The sequence below is a fragment of the Brachyhypopomus gauderio genome, chromosome 20, assembly GCF_052324685.1.
Source record: "Brachyhypopomus gauderio isolate BG-103 chromosome 20, BGAUD_0.2, whole genome shotgun sequence".
Taxonomy (NCBI): Eukaryota; Metazoa; Chordata; class Actinopteri; order Gymnotiformes; family Hypopomidae; genus Brachyhypopomus; species Brachyhypopomus gauderio.
The window spans coordinates 13,545,483-13,567,446 of record NC_135230.1 but is presented as its reverse complement, the minus strand read 5'-3'; the positions used below and the strand labels follow the sequence as shown (position 1 = coordinate 13,567,446).

The window sequence follows — 21,964 nt, the reverse complement described above, 5'->3', positions numbered from 1 at the left end:
GACTGTAGTTTTCACTGTGGCATGACACCTGAGATTTAGTCACCTTACTAACGGGCACATTTTAAACAACAATTAACATTTCAGGGCAATCATTTAGTAGTTTTATTTGATTGGTTTATATACACCAAACGTTATAAATGGCCAAGTTTTTCTTTTTTTTTGTCGGGTGTCTACCCATAACTCGACTATACCGGAAGTGTGGAGGCTGACAGCTCCTCATATTTACATGGCGCTCCGGCGGTCAGAAGCTTCGTCTACTTCCAGAACTTTCTAGACGTCCACCACAGGAGCACTGGCGACGGACTCATGGCAAGCAATAGGTAGCTAGTTAGCTTCATACCTTTAAGAACCTTCTGGATAATTCGTGTTAAAATGCTCTGCAGGTGTCTGCTAATAAAAAAAAAATATATATAAATATATATATATATATATTCTGATTGCAGGAGTTTTACAGACACTTTCATAGACGAAGACCCGAAACGAGCTCTTGAGGTGAGTTAACGTTCTAGCTGCTAGCGTTAATGTGTAGCTAGCTACAAAACACAGCTAGCCTAGCACAGCTAGCTCACCTAGCGTGTTCCCTGGACTCATGTTACATTAGCTAGCGGACTACATAATACTATACAAGTCTTAATACTATACAAGAAAAAACTGACCTATAAGCAAAGGTCGCCTGGCTTTAGATGTTAAGTACTTTTCTCCGAATTAAAGTTGAGCCTAAGTTTACAATAACTAGGTTAGCTAGCTAGTTAGCTGTGTTGTGTAAGAAGCTAACTAGCTAGGTAAGATAGCTACTTAACTGGCGTTTAACAGATTTATTAATTCCTTTCCTATTTAAGGTCTTTAGTTGATGTGTAGTGAATTTGTGTATCTTCACTAATTTAGCTTGTTGTCTTTGGTCAGGTTAAGTACGTTGTCACCTTTCTAGCTAGTTGGTTAGCTAGCTAACTATATAGTTAGCTAACCTGTAACTTTGTTGTATGTATCACAGACACCACACAGGCTTTTATATTTTATTTACAGTCCACAGTTATGAGTATGTTAAAATAGACCCTTTTAATTAACGTTATGAACCTTTCTAGACCCTCTGCACTCAGAGGACGTTTTGGCTAGTTTAGCCCAAGGTGTGATCATTATTCACATCCACAGTATACCACTCGGCTATTACACCTGTGGCTAGATGACAAGCCTTGTGCAGAAAAAAAACAGTGCAAGGCTTTTTATTAAAACTTTAATGTTCAGTTTGCGAATAAGGAGTTCGTTGGCTCTGTGTTGATAGGAGCTGAATGTGGCTTTAGGAGAGGTGTCCGACAATGCGGAGTGGCTCTGTCAGCGGGCTTACGCACACATACTGCTGAAAGACTACGACAGTAAGAATTTATGCGTCTGAATCTCTTTTTCTGTCTTTTTTAATCAGTTCTGCTATGGCAATTAAAGGCTCTGTGGCAGTTTTAGTCCTCTTGGCGCTTTCAGACTTTTGAAAGTGAAAGTTTCATTGAGTTGCATTCTCGAAATGAAACTCTTGTAGCCATCATGTCTTGTAGCCATTCTGTGTTTTAGACGTGTACATGTCTCTTTTTAATCGCTCTTTTTATATCCCTCATAACTACATCATTAGGTACCATGTAATGGACTGACGAGCGATTTTTGTTGTTGTTGTAATTCTCAGGGGCAATTAATGATGCTAAGAAAGCACAGCAGCTTCGGCCTGGTATGGCTGTTGCCTTCCTGAGAGCAGGGTGAGTGCCACGTTTGTCTCGCCCAGTATCAAACCACCCAGAAATGTCTGTTTATCATGTTTTACGTTGGTTATGGATGTTTTAATGCTGACTTCCGATTGGTCAGTGAACAGCCATACACACAATTTATCCAACTGAACTATGCCAGTAAGGTCTGTGCTATCCGAGATCATGGCTTATTAGGCACTTCTGACTTTTGCTTCAAGATGGAAAGCAGTTGCAATGCTTTTGCACGGCGCTTTTCACCAGACTGCCACAGCGTGTTTTGCTTCAGTGTCTTGTTCACTGTATGCTCTCTGTTACATGTGCATTTATGCTCTTTCCAGAATCGCAGAATATCATCTCGGTGACGTCACTGCGGCACACAAGTCCTTCACACAAGGACAGGAGCTTGATGGTGAGTGTCTAGTTAAGTCTCACCCGGTCTTCATGCATGTGTACAAAAGTATGCGGAAACAACTTAAAAGCTTTTAAGGCCAAGCGGAATCACTGGTATCTTTATGTTTACATACACTCACAAAGTTATTTTTGGCTTTTTAAATATTTGGCTTTTGGGTGAAATTTCAGGATGAGCCAAAAATACACTGTAATACACTTTACATGTGAACTTATTGTGACCTTCTCAACTTCTGAATGCACATGTCCAACTGTTCAGTACATCTGTTTCAGTACTTTTTACACAACTTGCTGTTCTCTAATAAGGAGCTCAACAGCAAATTTCACAACAGGTGTTTGGTTCCTGAATTGACCAATGAATTTCCTGGTTCAATTAGAATTGGTATTTAAACAGTCCTCCTCATCATGCTGTTCACATGTTGACATCATGAGACCAAGACAACACCTAACAGTTGATGGACAGTACCTCACCACTGTGAGGCCTCAAACAGGATCTTCTCAGATGGAAGTGTCTCCTGCGCTTAGATTGTCACGAAGTGTCATCAGCAGGTTGCAACAGAGAGACTGGAAGAGTCACAGGAAAGAATAGAAGTGAAGGTTCTTTGGCCACATCCCACACTGATGACCGCTTCATTTGTGTATGGTGCCCTGCGGAACTGGATGATAAATGCCACGTAACTCCAGACACATTTAATGGATGTCGGAGGCATCCAAATGTTATGTCAGACCATACGGGATTGTTTACATTAGAGTGGTCTGCGTGCTAGAAGACCTGCCAGTGTACCTGACTATGGCACCAGGCACAGGCGACATCGTCTTGAATGGGCCAAGGAGCAGTTATGCTGGATGAGGTACCAGTGGGCCTCGTTGCTGTTCACCGATGAAAGTCGATTCGCGCTGAGCAGAAGTGATGGCCGACAATGATGTTGGAGACGTTACTGTTGTCGCCAGACAAGCCTTTGGTGGTAGTGTTGGTGTGGGCATGTGTGTCTAGTCCATACAGAACTGCCCTACGCTTTGTGACAATCCCAAACTACTTGAATAGAATCATTAATCCAGTCATTGTGCCTCTGCATGAACAACACAGACCTAATTCATCTTCATGGATGACTCCAGCTCATGGAGGTCACATCATTAGGGAACGGCTGCTGGAGACTGGGGTTCCTCAAATGAGAATACCTGTCAGCTGAGTTGCTGTGTAGAGGCTCGTAACTCTGTACCCCAGAATCTCAATGACCTGAGAGTCTTCAGCAGACAGTAAGTCGACTTGTGAAAAGCGTGAGATGTTGTTGTCAATCTGTAATTGATGCTCAAGGGCGCATGACAACTTTTGACATTTTTGTTGGAATACCAACCACTGTTGTTGACTTTTGTTTCAATCAGTTGTTTCAGATGAGGAAATCACCATTGCATGCTTATACTTAAATTCCATACTTTCATGGAAGAGCACTGCTGTGTGAACTTTTTTACATTTTCCATAAATTTCACCCAAAAGCCAAACATTTCTAACTTCTTGTGAGCAGTGTATTTTCCTTTTATTTATTCTGCTTATTAGTACTGCTGTTATGTTGTCACCTTATTGTCTAATCACTCCTCCGTGCTACCTGCATTTTCCCATTCAGCATAACAAAGTTCGGAAAAGTACTCCACATTGTTCTGAAACAATGTGAAATATGAAAACAGCCGTCTCTGATTTGCTCTCAAAGCTTTTTGTGTCTTTTACTTTACATAATTGTTATTCTTCAGTTTTTTATTCATTTCCTGCAGCTTCCAATGAAGCTTTTCAGATGTGGATCAAACTCTGTGAAGACATGATGGAGAGTAAGTTTAATCATGCCCTGACACAATGGGCAAAATATTCTATGAACAGTTTTTTTTATATATACTATTCAGTTTTTAATATAAGATATAAGGTCCATATAGCAGAATAATTAATCAAATTTACATACAACAAAGGACATGATACTTGATATAGCTACATTGTCTGCTTGGAAAAACTTTTATAGTAGCCAGTGCATTTATTGTGTGTTTGTTAATAGGAGTGGACATACACTGGGCACAAGGAATGCCTTGTTCATAGTAGTAATCTGGAGAAATCTGGATTATTTTAATTAGTTCATAGTAGTAATCTGGAGAAGTCCCGCTCAGTCAATGTCTAACTCCACGAAATTTTGAAGTTCCAGAACTGTCAATCATTTTCCTTCCATCAAGTTTCCCAAATTAAGGAAACATCAGACCATGCAAACAAGATGTGAAACAATGTCAGTAGTTGCATTAAAAAGTTCTGGAATCAACAAGTCTCAGATTATGATGGTCCAACAGTACTCAATGAAACAATCAAGGCTTGTGTTCTCAAACGTAAAGCCCATTGCATCACTTGCAAAAGATACAGCAGGCAGGTCTTTCAGTGAGGCTGGAGGAGGAATTGAGTAGAATTGATTTTCACCCACATGCAGAACACAAAGTGGCTTCAGTACTGCTTTTAATTCGACTGGTTACTTTTTATGGATATTGTAGTTTATAAGTAGATCCCAAGTTTTTCGAAAATGGGGCATTTGGGTCAGAGGTCACGTTAATCAGTTTTGTTTAACCGAATGTATTTACACAGTCGTTTCTCACTGAATGTTCCGGTGAACCCGAGGCTTCTCTTAGGACAAAACTCTGGGGTTAGTTACTGAGGAAACCCAAGTGTGCTGGGTGCTGCTTTTTCAGTCCTTCCTGAACCAGTTGGGTGGGTTTGTGGTCAGTGTAGTCCTAACCCCTGTCCAGTTTTACTGACCGGTATGAGAAGTGTATCTGTTTAATGTGATAACAGCTCAAATAGCGTAGCATTGAAATACTTGGTAGTAGTCCTGTCCTACTACATTTCTGGCAGATGATGGCAGACATCCTGTTCTGTGTTCATGTCCTACATTTGAACATCAGTAATTTGGCCAGCATAAAGCTTTGCATCTGAGGTTTGTGTCTTCATCTAGTGTCGAAATACTCATTTTAATCTGGTGTGTTTTGATTAGGGTACAAATGAATGTTTCTGTGAGTTTTTGCAGGCAAACCATAGTGCCTTTTCCTGAGCCTTTCTGTGATGCCAGTGAAATGGCAGTTATCTCTTCCTGGTGCAATTATGGGAGGGAGGTGGGTGTGTATGAAATGTAAATGCACAAATTTACATTTCTGGCATTTAGCAGACTGTCTTATCCAGGGCTGCTGCTTTCGGCCATTCCTGTTTAGGGGTCGCCACAGCGGATCAAACTCCTCCATCTTTCCAAGCTCACCTCCACCTGCTCCCTACTCTCACTACAGATCACAACATCATCAGCAAACATAGTCCAAGGGGACTCCTGCCTAACCTCGTCCGTCAGTCTATGACAATTGTGAACAGGAAGGGACTCAGGGCTGATCCCTGATGTAGTCCTACCCCCACTTTAAACCCGTCTGTCATTCCTACCACACATCTCACTGCTGTCACACTGTTCTCATACATATCCTGCACCACCCTCACATACTCTTCTGCTACTCCTGACTTCCTCATACAATACCACAACTCCTGTCTCGGTACTCTATCATAAGCTTTCTCTAAGTCAACAAACACACAATGTAACTCCTTCTGTCCTTCCCTATACTTCTCCATTAACACTCTCAAAGCAAACATAGCATCTATGGTGCACTTAGCTGGCATGAAACCATACTGTTGCTCACAGATCTCTACCTCTCCTCTAAGCCTAGCTTCCACTACTCTTTCCCAGATTTTCAGGCTGTGACTGATCAACTTTATTCCCCTGTAATTACTACAGCTCTGAACATCACCCTTATTCTTGAAAATCGCTTCGTCTCCACTCCTCAGGCATCTTGTGACCATCCAAGATCTGTTAAATAACCCAGTCAAGAACTCCACTGCTGTCTCTCCCAAACATTTCCATGCCTCCACTGGAATATCATCAGGTCCAACTGCCTTACCACACTTCATTCTCTGAATTGCAGCCCTTACTTCCTCCTTGGTCACCTGAGGCACTTCCTGATTCACAACCTCTACCTCTTCTAACCTTCTTTTCCTTTTATTCTATTGATTCAACAGTTTCTCAAAATACTCCTTTCACCTTCCCAAGACACTCTCCTCACCAGACAACACATTTCCATCTTTATCCTTTATCATCCTAACCTGCTGCACATCCTGCCCATCACAGTTTCTCTGTCTGGCCAATCTGTACAGATCCTTTTCCCCTTCTTTAGTGTCCAACTTCTCATACAGCTTGCTATATGCCTTCTCTTTAGCTTCTGCCACTGCTCTCTTTCCCAAAATTCCCAAAACTGCTTTGTCATTCACAAATGGTGCTAGCACTACACTATTACACATCTGCAGATTACTGTGGTTTGATCACGCAGCACAGATCTTTTGACTTCAGAATCTCTCGGTGGGGGTGTACATTTTTCAGAGCAACTCCAACTGTCTTCCAAATAAAGTAACACTGTCTCCTCAAAACATTCATCTCGCCTATCGGACTTTTTTCTGCTTTGAGGACTGTAGTAGCGGTAATGTACGTCTCCAGGACATACATTATGTCTCCCACCCCCCCAGCTCCCACAGTCTAAACGTCCACATGTATTCAATGACTGCTGCACTGACTTGGCACGTGAACCCAACGGTTGGCTTGGTGCAGTCTCTCGCGCGGAGGCCGGCTATTCTTAGACACGGCGTGTTCAGTTGAACGCCTCGGGGCAACAAACAAGCGCAAATGCGGCCGAGCGTAACCGCGCCGTTGAACCTGCCACCAGCGGGCATCCGACGCTTTTATCTGGAAGCCATTATTGGGTTGTTAGCGCTGTACGTGGCCACAGCGGGATCGTTGTTCTGGGACCCGCCGCTGCCGGGCTCTTTCGAAGGCGCTTTAAGAATCGAGCGGCGTGCTCGGAGAGGCGGGGGCGTCGCGGCCACGTCACTCCCGGAGTGCCTGCTGCTCTCGCTCGGAGGTGGAGCGAGTGTCGATTTGCTCGTCAGGGACTCGCGGTGAGAGCCCTCAGCTGATGTCTGTGGCACCAGGCACCACAGCTCTGGCAGTAAGCGTTCATAATGTGAAGTATCTGTTGCTGATCACACTGCCCCCCCCCCCCCCCCCCCCCCCCCCCCCCCCCCTTTTCCCACACTCCCCTCTCATTGAGGGGTTATTGTAGAGGGTTACACATCCCTTTCATGCCATAAGTGACATTTACCATCTGTCTCCTCTTTTTGGCTGTTTCATCCCCCCCCCCCCCCCCCCCCCCCCCCTGCAGACTCTGACTCTTATATAGATCAAGCCTGGATATCCACAGGGATTTATTTTATTCTCCCCCATTTTTAACTCCCCCCCCCCCTTTCTTTTGAAACGCGACCTCATTTTAGGCGTTAATGCACTCTCGGATGCTCGCGAGCTCCGTCTCGTACTGTTTATGAAAATATTTAATAATTTATGAGACATAACGGCTTAATACTGGGGGAAAAAGACCTCTTAGGCTCATATTTATGCTTGCGAGAAATGTGCTCTGAATGGCAAACAGCTCTTCGACTCTAAGGCTGGGAGTTTGGGTATGGCAGGAACAGTTTGAAAGACTGTTGAGACTTGCCGTAAACAGACTCCCAACATATTACAGCTACTGCACGGTGTTAAACCGAGCTGCGATTTGAATGGTCCCCCTCCGCGCACACACACACACACACACACTGGTTCAGAAAGGGATAGTGGTAGTTGAGATCAGCCTGCCCTGCCTTCATCTCTGCCTTCATCATGCACATGAGGTGATGAGTCAATCACAGATTTGTTAATGTTGTTTGTTAATGGCAAAGACCAACTTGCACGGAGTTCATTGAGTTGTGCTGGATGATCTAAGCAACTGTGCATCGATTTTGTTGCAAGCAAATATTATTTGTAGGGGACTGATTTTTTTTTTTACTTTTAACTTTCCTTCACTGGTAGTTCATCTAATTATCACCTGTGTTCTTTTTTCACTCATCGAAACAGCACACAACCAGAATGGATCCTCAAATTTGGTACGTACACTTTCTTCATCTGCCATTTGTATCACCAGAACTAAGTAGCTGCCAGTGCTAACGTGTCAAGGACGCTTGTGTCTACATTGTCATCTTCCTGTCCACCTGCCTTCCCCTCTGTTCCTGCAGCTCTACGAAAATTCTCATAAAACTATTAAATCTGTTTGTTGTTGCTATTATTCCCCAGATCTGTGTTCCCTGCCTTGTTTCTCCAAGTTAGATTTTCTGCAGTGCATAGCAAACAGTGTAGCGGCATCCCTCAGGGGTGCGGCAGCAGTCAAAGGACGCTCGCTGTTGAAAGAAGTCACGATACCGCGTTTGCCCATGTGGGGGCACTGTTGCTTACTTTATATCTTTCAACCAGCTCTGCAGGAAATAACACGGAAGATGAGAAATTATTTTTGGTGGGTTTTACTGATCTGTGGTGTGCTTGTCTTTACTCCCCCCGCCCACCTGGATTTCACAAACACTCGAATGTGCCACACGTTCAACAGCAAAGCGCGGGCCCGCTCATCAAGTAAGTGGGGTAGAATTACGGCCTCGTGTATTGTGATACCACATAATGCTCTGTAATGCCAATGTGCACATTAGATCCAAACGTCAAATGAATATCTTATGAGTATGCTTGGAAGAGACCTGGCTGTTGGGAATGAGCTACTATGTCAGTGATGCTAAATCTGGTGCTTCGCTCTGGGGGGAGCTCTCATAGTTCTCCTTTGTCCCTTCAGACATGACTGGTACCAGACAGAATCCCAAGTCACCGTCACCATGATGGTAAAAAACGTCAAAAAAGAGGATGTCCGTATCACCATCGAAGAGAAGCAGGTATCTTCTGATTCCTTCTTCTGTTTGAGCACATTTTTCAAATTCCTGTTCGTTTTTAATTACAGCGTCGGCTGTTGGTTATGAATTGAGACGCCATTAGTCCTGGTGTTCAATGTTGTGGTATTGATTGTGGTCTATTCATGTCATGTTCAGATGAATTTGAATGCGGTAACTTTATTAGGAACCACTTAAAGACGATGTTCTCAGCTCTTCCTTCAGCATGATGTCTAGATGAAAGCAGTTTGCCCCAGAACTCTAAGCATGCGTAATCGAATCCTGGCTGGGTCGTGCGAGTCTGTTCCCAAACCTCAGAGATCTGGACGGGTGTTTCACACACGGGCACAGCCGCTAACATGGCGCCGTACGCTGGCGTGAGCCGTCGCACGCGTGAGCTCACAAAGTCTTCGGATTAGGAGGACGGGGAGGGGAAGCTCAACGTTCCTGAGAACACCATCTCACGCCCCTCCTGTTCCCACCCGTCATCTGTCTCATCCCTTTTTCTGCCATCCAAAAAAAAAAAAAAGAGAGAGAAAGAAAACGGCACGGAAATCAAAGTGCTGCTGTGTTGTTTGATGTGGCTTCTATAAATTAATTACGGAAAATGTGAGTTTTGTGTAATAATTTGCTTGCAAATGAGATGGAGATGAGATGAAATATGGATGCCTCTCAGCCGGGGGAATCTGCCCGCGGGCTGTTTTTCCGACTCCCAGCGGGATCTCCCAGCAGCCCGCGCGGCCGTAATGAGGGGGCCCTCCCCAGCTCCCTGGCACACGCCCGCCACCGCCCCGCTCCTGCTCCCACGCTCCTGCCTCCACGCCACACCGGCGCGGTGACGGGGCCCCTCACGGCAGGGCCGCAGGAGGGGGTGGAGAACCCCGGGGCCAGGGCCCTCCTCCTGTAACCCCCACCCACACACACACACCCTTTTTTTGTCATTAAAATGGGGACTGGTGCCCCTCCACACATATTTGCAGATCTTTAATCTCATCTGCAGCCATGACCGCCTCACCAGGGCTGTTGGACGTTGTGTGAAAATGGCGTAAGAAGTTGTAATCTTTGGCCACAGGAAGTTGGCAGGCTATGAATTGAAATTTTGAGTAAGGGTTTTCCTCATCCTGTCTCTCTTCTGTAAGAATGCTGATCTTTAAAAACGTTACTTCACCTTAATTGCCTCAAAATAGTTCCCAGCTCTTGTTCAGCGCTGTGCTTTCTGGAAGACTGAAGGTCTGATTTTCTTTCTGTTCGCTCTCCACAGCTGAAAGCAGAGGTGAAGCTTCCGTCCGGACAGGATTACTGCCTAAACGTGCACCTTCAACACCCTGTGGTTCCTGAACAGAGCACTTACAAGGTTCTCTCCACCAAGGTGGGTCTTAAAGCAACGTAGCTCGCGGCTCCAGCCTTGGCCTGAACGGCCCGTGCGTGCTCTGCGGCTTCGTGACGTAGACCGGCACCGAACGGAGAGGGCGTCCTAGTTCTGGCGCACTCCCCCGCGCACGCGAATGTCTGGCTCGCTGCTTTAATGAACCGAACAAATGCGCCGTCGTGTCATTAGCCGAACGTCGTTAATGGACAGTAGCAGATTTCGCACTCCAGAAATAAATTAATAAACAAGCTGTTTGGAGCTTGTAACCGCAGGGGTTTTGCATGACATCACTAGGTGTGTTACCAGAGTGACCAGGTGAGCAAAGGGCAGTCGGGGGGGGGGGGGGGGGGGGGGGGGGGGGGGCGATGGCAGAAGCCGTGTGGACGGGCAGTTACGGGTTCATTTTTTGTTTTAAAATGTTTTATATTAGTTGTTTAACGTGTGTTGTGTGCTACTATCCACATTTCCACACACATTTACAATCTGGTGTATCAGCACAACAATAAGTTGGTGATCCAATGGAGATGCTTATTTAATACCAGTGACAACTACACCCAGTACAACGTGTCACGTTTTGACACTGAAATGATGTGATTATTTTAAAGAAGAGCGTTTTTAAACGCCGGCATGGGAAGCCTGTTGTGAGCTGGGGTGTGAATCTTTCAGACACTGCAGTCTTTTAAAGAACAAAAGCACCATAACCTGTGACACTAAAACCCTAACGTGCGTTATTAAGGTTTACGTTCATGTCCAGGGGACGAACTGGGGCTTCATGTATTGTTTGTGGATTGTAAACAGTTGTCGTAGCCTTCGGGATTCTGAGATCACAGGCAACGAAAATTACATCAGCCCTTTAACACAGCACAGACTTTCTAATGTTCTAACTTTCACAAGAGCTTTAATATGTCGCAAGACATAACATTCATAATACATAGTGAGGTAATGGTATTTTTGTCCGTTTAAAATGTTTACCCGCTATACAACATTAACTAGGTTTAGCTTTCTTAACCTGTGTTGGTCCTCTCCACACTTGAGCATGTCATCCTGACCCCTGGCTCTCTGCCCCAGCCACGTCCTTCAGAAAGCACTTTTGATGAATGTGCATCGTCACGTCAGTAGATATCGCCTCATCAGCCCAAAGCTAAATGATGCCATCTTATTGATTTAGGTTACATATCTAAGCTGAATAATAAATATTATTGATTGGAATCCTATCGCTAAGATAAATACTGCCACATTATTGACTGAGGTTACATTCCCAAGCTGAATGGGGCCGTAACGTTGATTTACGTTGTTTTGTTGCGCTGTTCTTTCTGCATCATCATTATCCAGGACGTTGGCGCCTGCCGCGCCTCTGACGTTCACTCTGAAGATTTGATTTCTTGCTGTCTTGTGTACTCGTTGTTTTTTTTTTCCCCCGTGCCTCCAAGCGAGCAGACATCACATCTCTGCGCACACACTCTCGCTTGGCAACAGGCTTAGCACATACCCCCTAGTGACGGAACATAAATTAGTGGAGAGGCATTGTCAGGATGTTTAGCGCAGAGGGCGTAAGGTGCACAATGTTTTCGAATGCAAGTGCTAAAAAAAAAAAACTCCTGGTATTCTACGAGGTTTCAGATTATAGAAGCATAAACCCCAGTGCCAGGGTGGTGAGCCGAGTCGGTTTCTTACCTCACTTAATCACTTAATCGCTCTACTTCACTCTCCTAAAGTGATTAAGTGTGCACGTGGGCTTTCCCAGCTCTTTGGTACGGGAGGGCGCTACGTTCTGCTCCTAAATGAACCCCAGGAGCACTTTCATCTCCTACGTGTCCCCTTCTCACCCACCGCCGTGCCCTCATTCCTTCATTTTTTAACTCCACGGAGGTTTTTTTCTTTCCCCCCTCCTGTTCACCGCGTTGCCCAGGACCGGCGGTCAAAGCCGTTCCAGGTTGCTGCGTGTGGAGGGTTGCTGGCAGATTCGGGGGGGAGGGGCTTTCGTGTGCTCGTCAAACCTTCCCTTGCCAGACCTGTCCAGTCAGATTCATCAAAGCACTGCTCTCCCTTCCTCCCTGGACCGTGTGCCATGGCAACGGTAGAAAGACTCGCATACCATGGCCTGTCTGTATAGGGGCAGTGTAACGAGAGCTCTGTTTAAACATGAGGGCAGAGAGGGGAGGGGCCAGTCTGGAGTCCTCTTCGCGGTTGGCTGATACCCTCCTCCCCTCACCCTCCACACACACACACACAAACACTCTCCACACTCGCACATTCTCTCCCGTGCCTGTGCTGCTGGTTGCTGGTCTGAAGCCCTCACAAAGCCCCGTTTGTCCCAGGGTCCGCCGGGTTCCTCTGGAGCAGCCGGACTGCTCCCGCTCGCACGTCCTGCGTCCTCGTCCACGGGACACCAGTCCCGAGTTCGTCCTCCGTGTTTTTGTCCTCGTTCGGTTGCGCGGTAATAGCCAGAGTCACTCTGAGGCAGCACATTTAAGTGCGTGAGAAGCCGTTCTCCTGGTCTTGGACCGACTGCGTTCATCTAGATGGTATTTTAGTGTTCCATCATTAGGATACAGCTTGTTGTGCTTTAACGCCTGCATACTATACAGTTTTGGTATGTAAATTACAATCTGGGTCCTTGTGTTAACCGTAGGGTGTCCATTTCTATACCAGTACTGACTATCAGATTTGTCTACTGAAGCTGTACTTTACATGAAAAATGCCTCTGACTGACATCTGGCTGGCTTCAAGTGGCAGACTTTGGTGCTCATGTAGGGTTTGTGGGTAGTGAACAACAAACGATACGTTATGGTGTGTGCACTGTGTAATCAGCGCTCACCGGCACCCAGGAATTCACGGACGGATGAGCGTAAGGAGCAGCAGCCCACGTAAACTCGTGCCCACCCAGACCCCCCACGTAAACCCGCGCCCACCCAGACCCCCACCCTGCAGGCATGTTGAGGAGGGTCTCACTCTCATTCCAGCATGGCCTCAAATGAAATGTCAACATGGAAGTCTGAGTTGGCAAATAATGGTGTTTTTTTTTTTTTTTTTTTTTTTTTCCTCTCCCATTTTCTTTCACTCTTGGAGAAGGAGAGGGCCTGAGGCCGTTCTCGGGTCAGAAGCGAATTAGAATGTCAAAATCTGGAACTTTGCACTTAATCTTGTTAATGCCAGCATTTTTTTTTTTTTTTTGAGTGACTGGCTGCAGTTTCACAAGTGTGTTTGGGGAGGTTTCTGGGAGGCGTTGGTGGAGATCAGGATAAACAGATCAACCCACTTCATCCTCCCTCTTCCTTCTCCAAGTCTGCCGTTTTCTATTTGCCAAAAACGTGATGAGCATGCCCTCCGTGACCTACTTAACCCCTCAGAAGAGACGACCGACCCCCCCCCCCCCCCCCCCCCCCCCCACCCCACCCCACCATGGGAGAGGGCTGCCTGACCTTGCTCGCCATGCCTGTCGGGATGGCTGGATGGCGGGGAACCAATTACCAGCTGCCTCGTTGGGTGGAGTACTGACACTGACACGGGGGTGTAGTGGGGGGGGTTGACACGCTACAGCCTTGGCCAAACAAACCCACAACAGCGCCCCACCCCCCACCTCTACCCCTTTTTAATTTCCACGCCTGTCATCCTCCGCAGTTTGTTCACTTTTATTTATTCATCTATCTTTATTTATTTAAACGAGGTGCCTCATAATCCAGTGCCATCGTGCGGTTCTGGTCGTCACTGGAGCGTGCGTCATAAACCCCTCCCACCCCTCGCCTGGTACTTTCTTGCCTGGCTGTGGGCTTAAGAAGCTACGGTAGAAGAAGCGTGATGTGCCAGGGGATCACCACCCGTCTGACGACGGCGACGGATGCGGAGGGGTTTTATTTTATTTTCGGTGGCGTGGTGGGTTTTTCCTGCCACCTCTCAATGGACCTAATGGCACAGTCAGGCAGCCCAGTGCCCATCAGGAGATTCAGCTGGCCCACCATGGCTGTCACGCCCACCTTACACCCATCCTCAACAGATGTGAGGGGGAAATGAATATCGTATAGCCAGGAGGGGGGGGGGCTGGACCCCACAAGCTATCATCCACCACATGATGGTAAGCACTGAAAAGTGCGCAAAAAGCTGGAGAGGTGTAAAAACGTGGGCGCCGCTGGGAGCCGCCGGCTCCTCCTTGAAGTGCTCTCCTCCTCCCGGGAGCCGTCGCTCTGCCCGCTCCTCAATTTCCTGCTCTGTCCTCTCGCACATTTTCGTCCTCGCCGACCGTCTGATTATGCGGACGGGGTTTAATTTACGGCACTCTCGCCTCCTCTGAAATCAATATTTAAGGCCCTTTGATGCTTCAGCTGTGCCAGTGGCACTGACTTCAATTTAGTCCCATTTATATTTCTGTTCTGTCCTAAAGGACAAGTGCTTGATGATAATGCCTTTGTGCCAGGCTGCTAGAAGTGCCTGTCTTGATCAAGCAGTATTGACTGCTAAATCGCTTGGAAAGAGATGAGCGTATGTAAGGGCTTTTGCTAAGAGATTTAACTGAGATTTTCCTTTCACCAAACCCATTTTATGAGTCTAAACAACCGCCCTCGTCCACTGGCCCGAACCCTGAATGACCTCTGTCTCCATGGCTGCGCTCCAAACACGGTGCCGTGGCTCCACGCGACCTTCATGAGAGAGACCTCCACTGTTGGGGAGCTGTGCGAAGAAACGACCTTAAATTGTGCCTTCCCACAATTCACCTTCCTGCTTTTGTGGGCTCGGTGGGGGGGGGGAGCGTCTGCTCCGTTCACATACGCCCTGCTACTGTTGAGAAACGACCTGTCTCGGATTGCTCATTTTGTCTTTGTTGCCCACCCCAACCTCCCCAAACCTCCCTCAGGTGGAGATTAAGATGAAGAAGACGGAAGCCATCCGGTGGGAGAAGCTGGAAGGGGAAGGCATCCTTCCCAGCGTCAAGCACTTCTCTCCCTCTCAGAGTCAGTATCAAAAGCACATATTTGCTCTTCGCAAAGAAAAAAGTCATGATTCAGCTATTGAAGAATTTATTAATAATATAAATCTCCCAAAGCTGGAAAACGAACAAATTGTTGCACTGGATTCACCACTTGCTCTGCCCGAATTACATGAAGCCCTACAGCAGCTACCAAATAACAAGGCTCCAGGACCAGATGGATTTCCTGTAGAATTCTACAAAGAATTATCGTCTGTGCTAGAACCAACCTTTTTTAGAATGGTAAATCAAATTCAAGCAGATCATGTACTGTCTCCAGACATGAATTCTGCTAACATCAGTGTACTTCTAAAGCCAGGCAAAGACCCTACACTTCCTTCCAGCTATCGCCCCATTTCACTCATAAACGTAGATCTTAAAATTATTTGCAAAGCACTTGCCAGAAGATTAGAGAAAATCACCCCACTTATAATACATCCAGACCAGACAGGTTTTATCAAGGGTAGACAATCTGCCAACAATACACGCAGACTAATAAACATAATAGATTACTGCACAATTAACAAATTAGAGTCTACCATTGTATCTTTAGATGCGGAAAAAGCATTTGACCGGGTAAACTGGAAATATTTATTAGCAGTTCTACACAAATTTGGATTTGGCTCATCCTTCATAAACTGGATCAAAGCCTTACATAGCTCTCCTAATGCACGGGTTAGGACAAACGACACCACCTCACAAAGCTTCACTCTGCAGAGGGGCACCAGGCAGGGCTGCCCACTATCACCCTCACTTTTCATTCTCTTAATTGAGCCATTAGCAGCAGCAATTCGACAAAATGCAAATATTACAGGAATTAACACAGGAACCACAAACCATAAGATAAGTCTCTACGCAGATGATGTATTACTTTTCCTACAGAACACACAAGCTTCCCTTCCGAATACAATCAAGCTTATAGACAGCTTCTCTTCTATAACAGAATATTCCATCAACTGGGGCAAATCAACAGTTTTGCCTATAAATTGTAGTTACCAGAACACGACCAACACTCCACTACAATCAGGTAATATTAGATATTTAGGCATACATATCTCTGCTAAACTGTTAGACTTGGTGCAGTTAAATCATATCCCTCTATTAAAAACAATAGAAGATGATCTCACACGTTGGAACGCTTTACCTCTATCACTCATGGGGAGAGTCGCTACCATTAAAATGATGGTTCTACCCAAAGTTAACTATTTATTCTCACTAATCCCAAATAAACCCTCTGCTGCTTGGTTTAAATCCTTAGATTCAAACATCTCAAAATTTCTATGGAAAAACAAGCCATCAAGAATAAGTATGAAAACCTTGCAAAAGCCAAAACGCAATGGTGGCTTAGAATTACCAAATTTTTATCAATATTTCTTAGCCAATAGATTACAGTACATTTTAAAATGGGTCAAATACGACTTAATAGACAGGCCATGGTTAGACCTAGAACAAGCATTCTGCGGGAAAATAAAACTCTCAGACCTACCTTACATTAGCTCTAATATTAAGCGTCAGGACTGTTTTAAAAGCTATAGTATAAATACTTCACTGACAGCCTGGTGGGAATTCCTTAAATTAACTCGGTCCCCACTCATCCCATGCAAACTAACACCCATTTGGAACAATCCAGACATCTGTCAGAACAAGAAAGTACTACGTTTCACATCATGGCATGACAAGGGAATAAAAAATTTAGAACATGTTATTAAAGATGGAAACTTTGTCACATTTCAGGAACTTGTATCAGAATATGGAATAAACAACAGTAGATTTCTGGAACATCAACAATTAAAATCCATCATTCAACAAAGATTCAACCGCAATCAACTGAATTTAGAAATATCACCATGGGTAACTGAATTTTTAAATCTATATACTCCTAAATTATCAAAACTGTATAAATTATTGTTAAAATTTGATGACTCAATCTCCCTTCCGATAGCCAAATGGGAACGAGACCTATTTATTAATCCAGATCAACATTTCTGGACCGACATATGTACAAATATCTTCAAAATAAGTAAAAGCCTCAACTTACAACTTATACAATACAAAGTCCTTCATAGAACACACTATACAGGACAAAGGATGTTCCAAATGGGCCTAGCACAATCAAACATATGTACCCACTGTACAGGCAATATAATTGATAACTATATGCATGCTATATGGGATTGTAGGCCTGTCCAGGAATTCTGGCAGAAGGTATGTGTAGAATTGTCCACGGGGTTTAAAAGCTGCATCCCAACTTCCCCCAGACTGCATCTTAGGAGACGTCAGTGAATTAGATACAGAGGCAAACATATCACACACAGTTCTCACTGCCCTATGCATCGCCAAGAAAACCATCCTCATCAATTGGAAAACGAAAAAGAACCTGCATATTACTCATTACAAAAATTTATTACTCGATCACATCTGTCTGGAGAGAATGTCTGCTTCCTCTAAAGACCAGTTGGAGGAATTTAATTCTCTTTGGTTCCCACCGATCAGTTCCATTAGCTAGTCGGGGTGGTTGGCGGGGACTTCAGCTCCCGGAGGGCCGGTTAGTGGCTGGGGGTCGACCCCGGGGAGACTGCTCGTGCCGGCCACTTTCTGGGCTGGAGGGCCGGGGCTGCCGACCTGGGATATCATGTGTTTGCCCTGGCGGGCGGTGGTCGGGGGGCTTGGGTGGCGCTCCCTCTGGGGTGTGGGGCCGGGGTGCGGGGGGAGCAGATGCTGGCCCTCGGCGGGGTGGCTGGCCTCCCCTGCGGGGTCAGGTGGCGGGACCCGGGGCCCGATGCCTGGGGCCCCCCGAGCTAGGGCCCTGCCCGTGCGGGGGGACCTGCGCCGCTGCGGTTGCACCGCTGGGTGGGGTGGGTCGGTCGTATTTGTGTGGGGGCGTTGGGTTCAATACTGTTGATGTCTGTCATCGTTTGTTCACTGTGCGATTGGTATGGCTGTGGGTGCTTACACAGGGGTGTTGTGTATAGGGGACAAGTGTGTGTGGGTGTATATGTATGTGTAGATATATATGTATGTACGTATGTATGTGTATGTATATGTGTATATATGTATATTTATGGGTTAAATATGTGAGTGCATACATGTGTGAAGGAATGTGTGTCTAGATGTATGTGGATGTCCGGACCGGCTGCTCTCTGTGGTGGGGGTGGTGTGGATCTGAGCTTGGATGTAGTGATGGGGAGGGTTGCCACCCTGGTCTCCCCGGATCTGCGCTCCTTGACTGGTGGGGCGCTGTCCGGGGTCTCTCTCTCCCGCCTGTGGGGGCGGGCATGTGAGGGTTTCTGGGAAGTGCGGCTCTGGTACTCCACCGCTCCTTGGGGGGCCGTGGGCGGGTGGGATTCCCGGGTCTTTCTCTACCCGCCTCTGGCCTCTGGGGGAATGTTGTCGCAGCTATCCACCCTGGCTGGTAAGTACATTCCATACATCTATCCCATGTTGCACTTTTAGGTTGCACATAAACACACACACTCACACACACCCATACATCGCACTCATTTTTACTATATGTATTTGGTTTACTTTCTGTTCTTCTTTGAAGTGGTCATTTGAGCTGGTTGCGTGTTTTATTTTATTATTATCATTATTATTTTTATTTATTATTATTAATTTTTTTATTTTTTCTCTTCTTCTTTCTTTTCCTGCCTCTTTGTCTTTTCCCTTTTTATTCTTTCTCTCCCCCTCTTTTCTTGGTCCACCTAACCCCAATATCACTTTGCACATTGTTATCACTATATTATATATTGTTATCACTATACTATATATTATACTTGTTATAATTGCCATTTAATCTGTACATAAAAACAAAGTTGTCCTCCAAAGATGGGGGTGGAGGTGGGCCAAAAAAAAAAAAAAAAAAAAAGTCATGGCTGGCAATTTCTACCATGTGATCACGTCAGCCAGGCAGTATTAAACCCCCCAATGATTTTCATCCATTTTTGACCTTCTTGTTTCAGACCAGTATCCGTCCTCCTCCCATTACACCCGTAACTGGGACAAGCTGGTGGGTGATATAAAGGAGGAGGAGAAGACGGAGAAGCTGGAGGGAGACGCGGCGCTGAACAAACTCTTCCAGCAGATCTACTGTGACGGCTCCGACGAGGTCAAGCGAGCCATGAACAAGTCCTTCGTAAGTAGTTACCTGTGTTGCAGATAGCCTCTTAGCACGTAGCCCCGGGTACTGCTCATCTCTGATATATAAACAAAAGGGTTTCCTTTACACCTGTGTTCTTTTTTTGATCTGCCAAAAATGTTCTCATATTAATAGCATACATTTTAAACGAGACTCTCTCAATCTCTGGAGTAACACACTGCGCCATTCTCCCTTCAGACTGAATGAATTAAGATTTAACCACCATTAAGTAAAAAGTGATGAGCATATTTGTGATCTCTCGGGAAGTTTTGTTCAGCTCCCTCCGGGAAAGTGACGTTTAATTTGCGCGATAGTCCAGTTCCATCAGTCTCTCTCGCTTTATTTATGAAAAGTGCTCATGCTTTCATTGCAGAGAGAGCACATGGTGGATCTTAAAGTGCTGTAGTGCCGTCTCATTACACTTGACCATCATGGTGTGCTGAGCTTGGGTTCCAGCAGCAACACCTCCTTGTGCACGGTGACCTCCTTAGTAACATCCACTGTGGGCGGCTGATTTTTTTAATCGCATCGATTCTCCATCTTTGCGCAGACGGAATCGGGAGGCACGGTCCTCAGTACCAACTGGACAGACGTTGGCAAAAGGAAAGTGGACGTTAATCCCCCTGATGATATGGAGTGGAAACCGTACTGAAAGACCCCGATTGTTCCACTGGTGCGACACTTCTGTCATCGCCACACAGGCCCCGCCTCCTTCCCTCCCTCTTCACCCTGTCTTGCTCATGATTGGCCAGTCTCTCGGACCTGACCCCACTAGCTTGGGCTAACACAAACAGCTTAACCCTATAAAGCCTACACATGAAATAATTAAAAAAATTTCAAAATGAAAATCATGAATTTTTGAGCCTTTAAATAAAAAAAATCACAATTTTGTAAAAGTATTATTATTATTTGGATAACATGTATCCTTAATGCATCACATTTGATATGATGGGTATTTGCGATTATGGATGAAGTCGATCAACACATTCTACAAAGCAATGTGTTGGTCATTTCTCTTTCATTTATTTTATGGCATGAGACCCACACCCACGGGTAGTTTAGAGTGACAAATCAACCTAGCACACGTCTGTAGGAGCAATCCGGAGTACCCGGAGAAAACGTGCAAACTCCACACAGAGTGGACTGGATTAAGAATCGAACCCAGACCACCTTGCTGGGAGACAGCAGCGCTAACCACCATACCACCATCACCACCAAAAAATAGCCTACTACATACTGCACTCAGTATATACTGGATACTGCATACTGGTCCTCATAGTAGTATGCAGTACAGATTCCAGTATGCGACAAAATCAAAGCATACTACGGGGTCACGTGAACGTGTGACCACTAGAGATTAGCACTTGCTTTGAAGTCTCAAAATGTCAGACTATCTTTCTTTTTTTAATAAAGATGATGAGATAAGGTTTTAAGAACAGCTACCATTATGGCTTTCATTTTGGAGGAGTTTACTTTTAACTCGGGCAGCTAAGAATAGCCTACTACACAGTTATCAATACCGGTATCCATAGGGCTAAACACCAGTAGCCTACAGTATTTTCCTATCAACTTTTTCTTGTACAGTACTGAAATTAAACGTTACTGCAATTTGCTACACATACTGTATGTGAATCTACTAACCTTTTAAAACATGAATAAAATAAAGCTGGGGGCAATATTGAATCTTGGATTTTAATTGACTTTATTGATTTAGCAAAAATAACAACCCAGCCTCAAATTTGATACGTACTTATCAAACGCAAATTAGCATAATTTGCCCATAAAAAAATATATCAGGGCTCTCAAGTCTCACGCATTGAGCATGTGACACACGCATTTGACCGTCTTCACACGCTCACACGCCACACTTCCGATTTCACACGGCGAGAAAAAAAAATCTAGTTTATTGTTTATTTACCTCCGATCCATATCTATGTCGCCCTCCAGGCTGGGCTCAAAAATGCAGAGATGTACATTTCTCTTGGTCATTTTTATGCTTTGGCTTTTGAAAGAGGAGGGTACAAATGCCACATATTATATTTGATATGCAGGGCGTTACAGGGTTAAGCAGCTTATGTGGATGGCCATTTGATGTTTGTTGTTATTGGGTTTTGGCACAACTTCATGACAAAAGAAAAACAATTGAACGCAGAATCCCCACTGGTGCGGAGGGTTGGTCTTCTCTGGATCTGAGGACTTGTCCCGGAGTGTTTTAGAAATGCCGCACCTGCACTCGTGAATACTATTTTCTTGGAATGTTTAAACCATGACGATGGACTGGCTGCATTTTGAGCATCTCGTACATAACAGATGTATTTAATATCTTTTAAAAATAATTATCTTTTAACCTTCTTCAATCTTCTGTTCAGTGATTGAGGGCTTGAGTACGTTCACACTTGTCAAACACCTGTGCCTCAAGATACAGTTCAGTCATTTGTACAATGTATTCAAGGGGTCTTGCTTTTCTGATTATGATTGGATGCATTGTAAATAAACTTTTCTTGGTCTGGAAACAGCATCTCTGCTT

The 21,964-nt window shown here is 45.2% G+C and overlaps 1 protein-coding gene across 1 annotated transcript; it reads left to right on the top strand.

Annotated features, from left to right (window-relative positions):
• Positions 1-179: 179 nt before the first annotated feature.
• sugt1 (SGT1 homolog, MIS12 kinetochore complex assembly cochaperone) lies at positions 180-21,955 on the top strand. The gene is made up of 13 exons (XM_076983360.1): positions 180-320; positions 444-492; positions 1,280-1,370; positions 1,670-1,739; positions 2,066-2,136; positions 3,903-3,956; positions 8,126-8,154; positions 8,649-8,671; positions 8,883-8,979; positions 10,235-10,342; positions 15,192-15,288; positions 19,262-19,434; positions 19,988-21,955. Exons 1-13 carry the CDS (start codon positions 307-309, stop codon positions 20,087-20,089), a joined length of 978 nt encoding a protein of 325 aa, XP_076839475.1. The 5' UTR covers positions 180-306; the 3' UTR covers positions 20,090-21,955.
• The last annotated feature ends 9 nt before the right edge of the window (positions 21,956-21,964 follow it).

Bases quoted from the DNA above. Each gene is read 5' to 3' on its own strand.
- sugt1 (XM_076983360.1), top strand. The intron at 493-1,279 runs GTGAGTTAACGT...CTGTGTTGATAG, and splicing joins ACCCGAAACGAGCTCTTGAG to GAGCTGAATGTGGCTTTAGG. The intron at 10,343-15,191 runs GTGGGTCTTAAA...AACCTCCCTCAG, and splicing joins ACAAGGTTCTCTCCACCAAG to GTGGAGATTAAGATGAAGAA.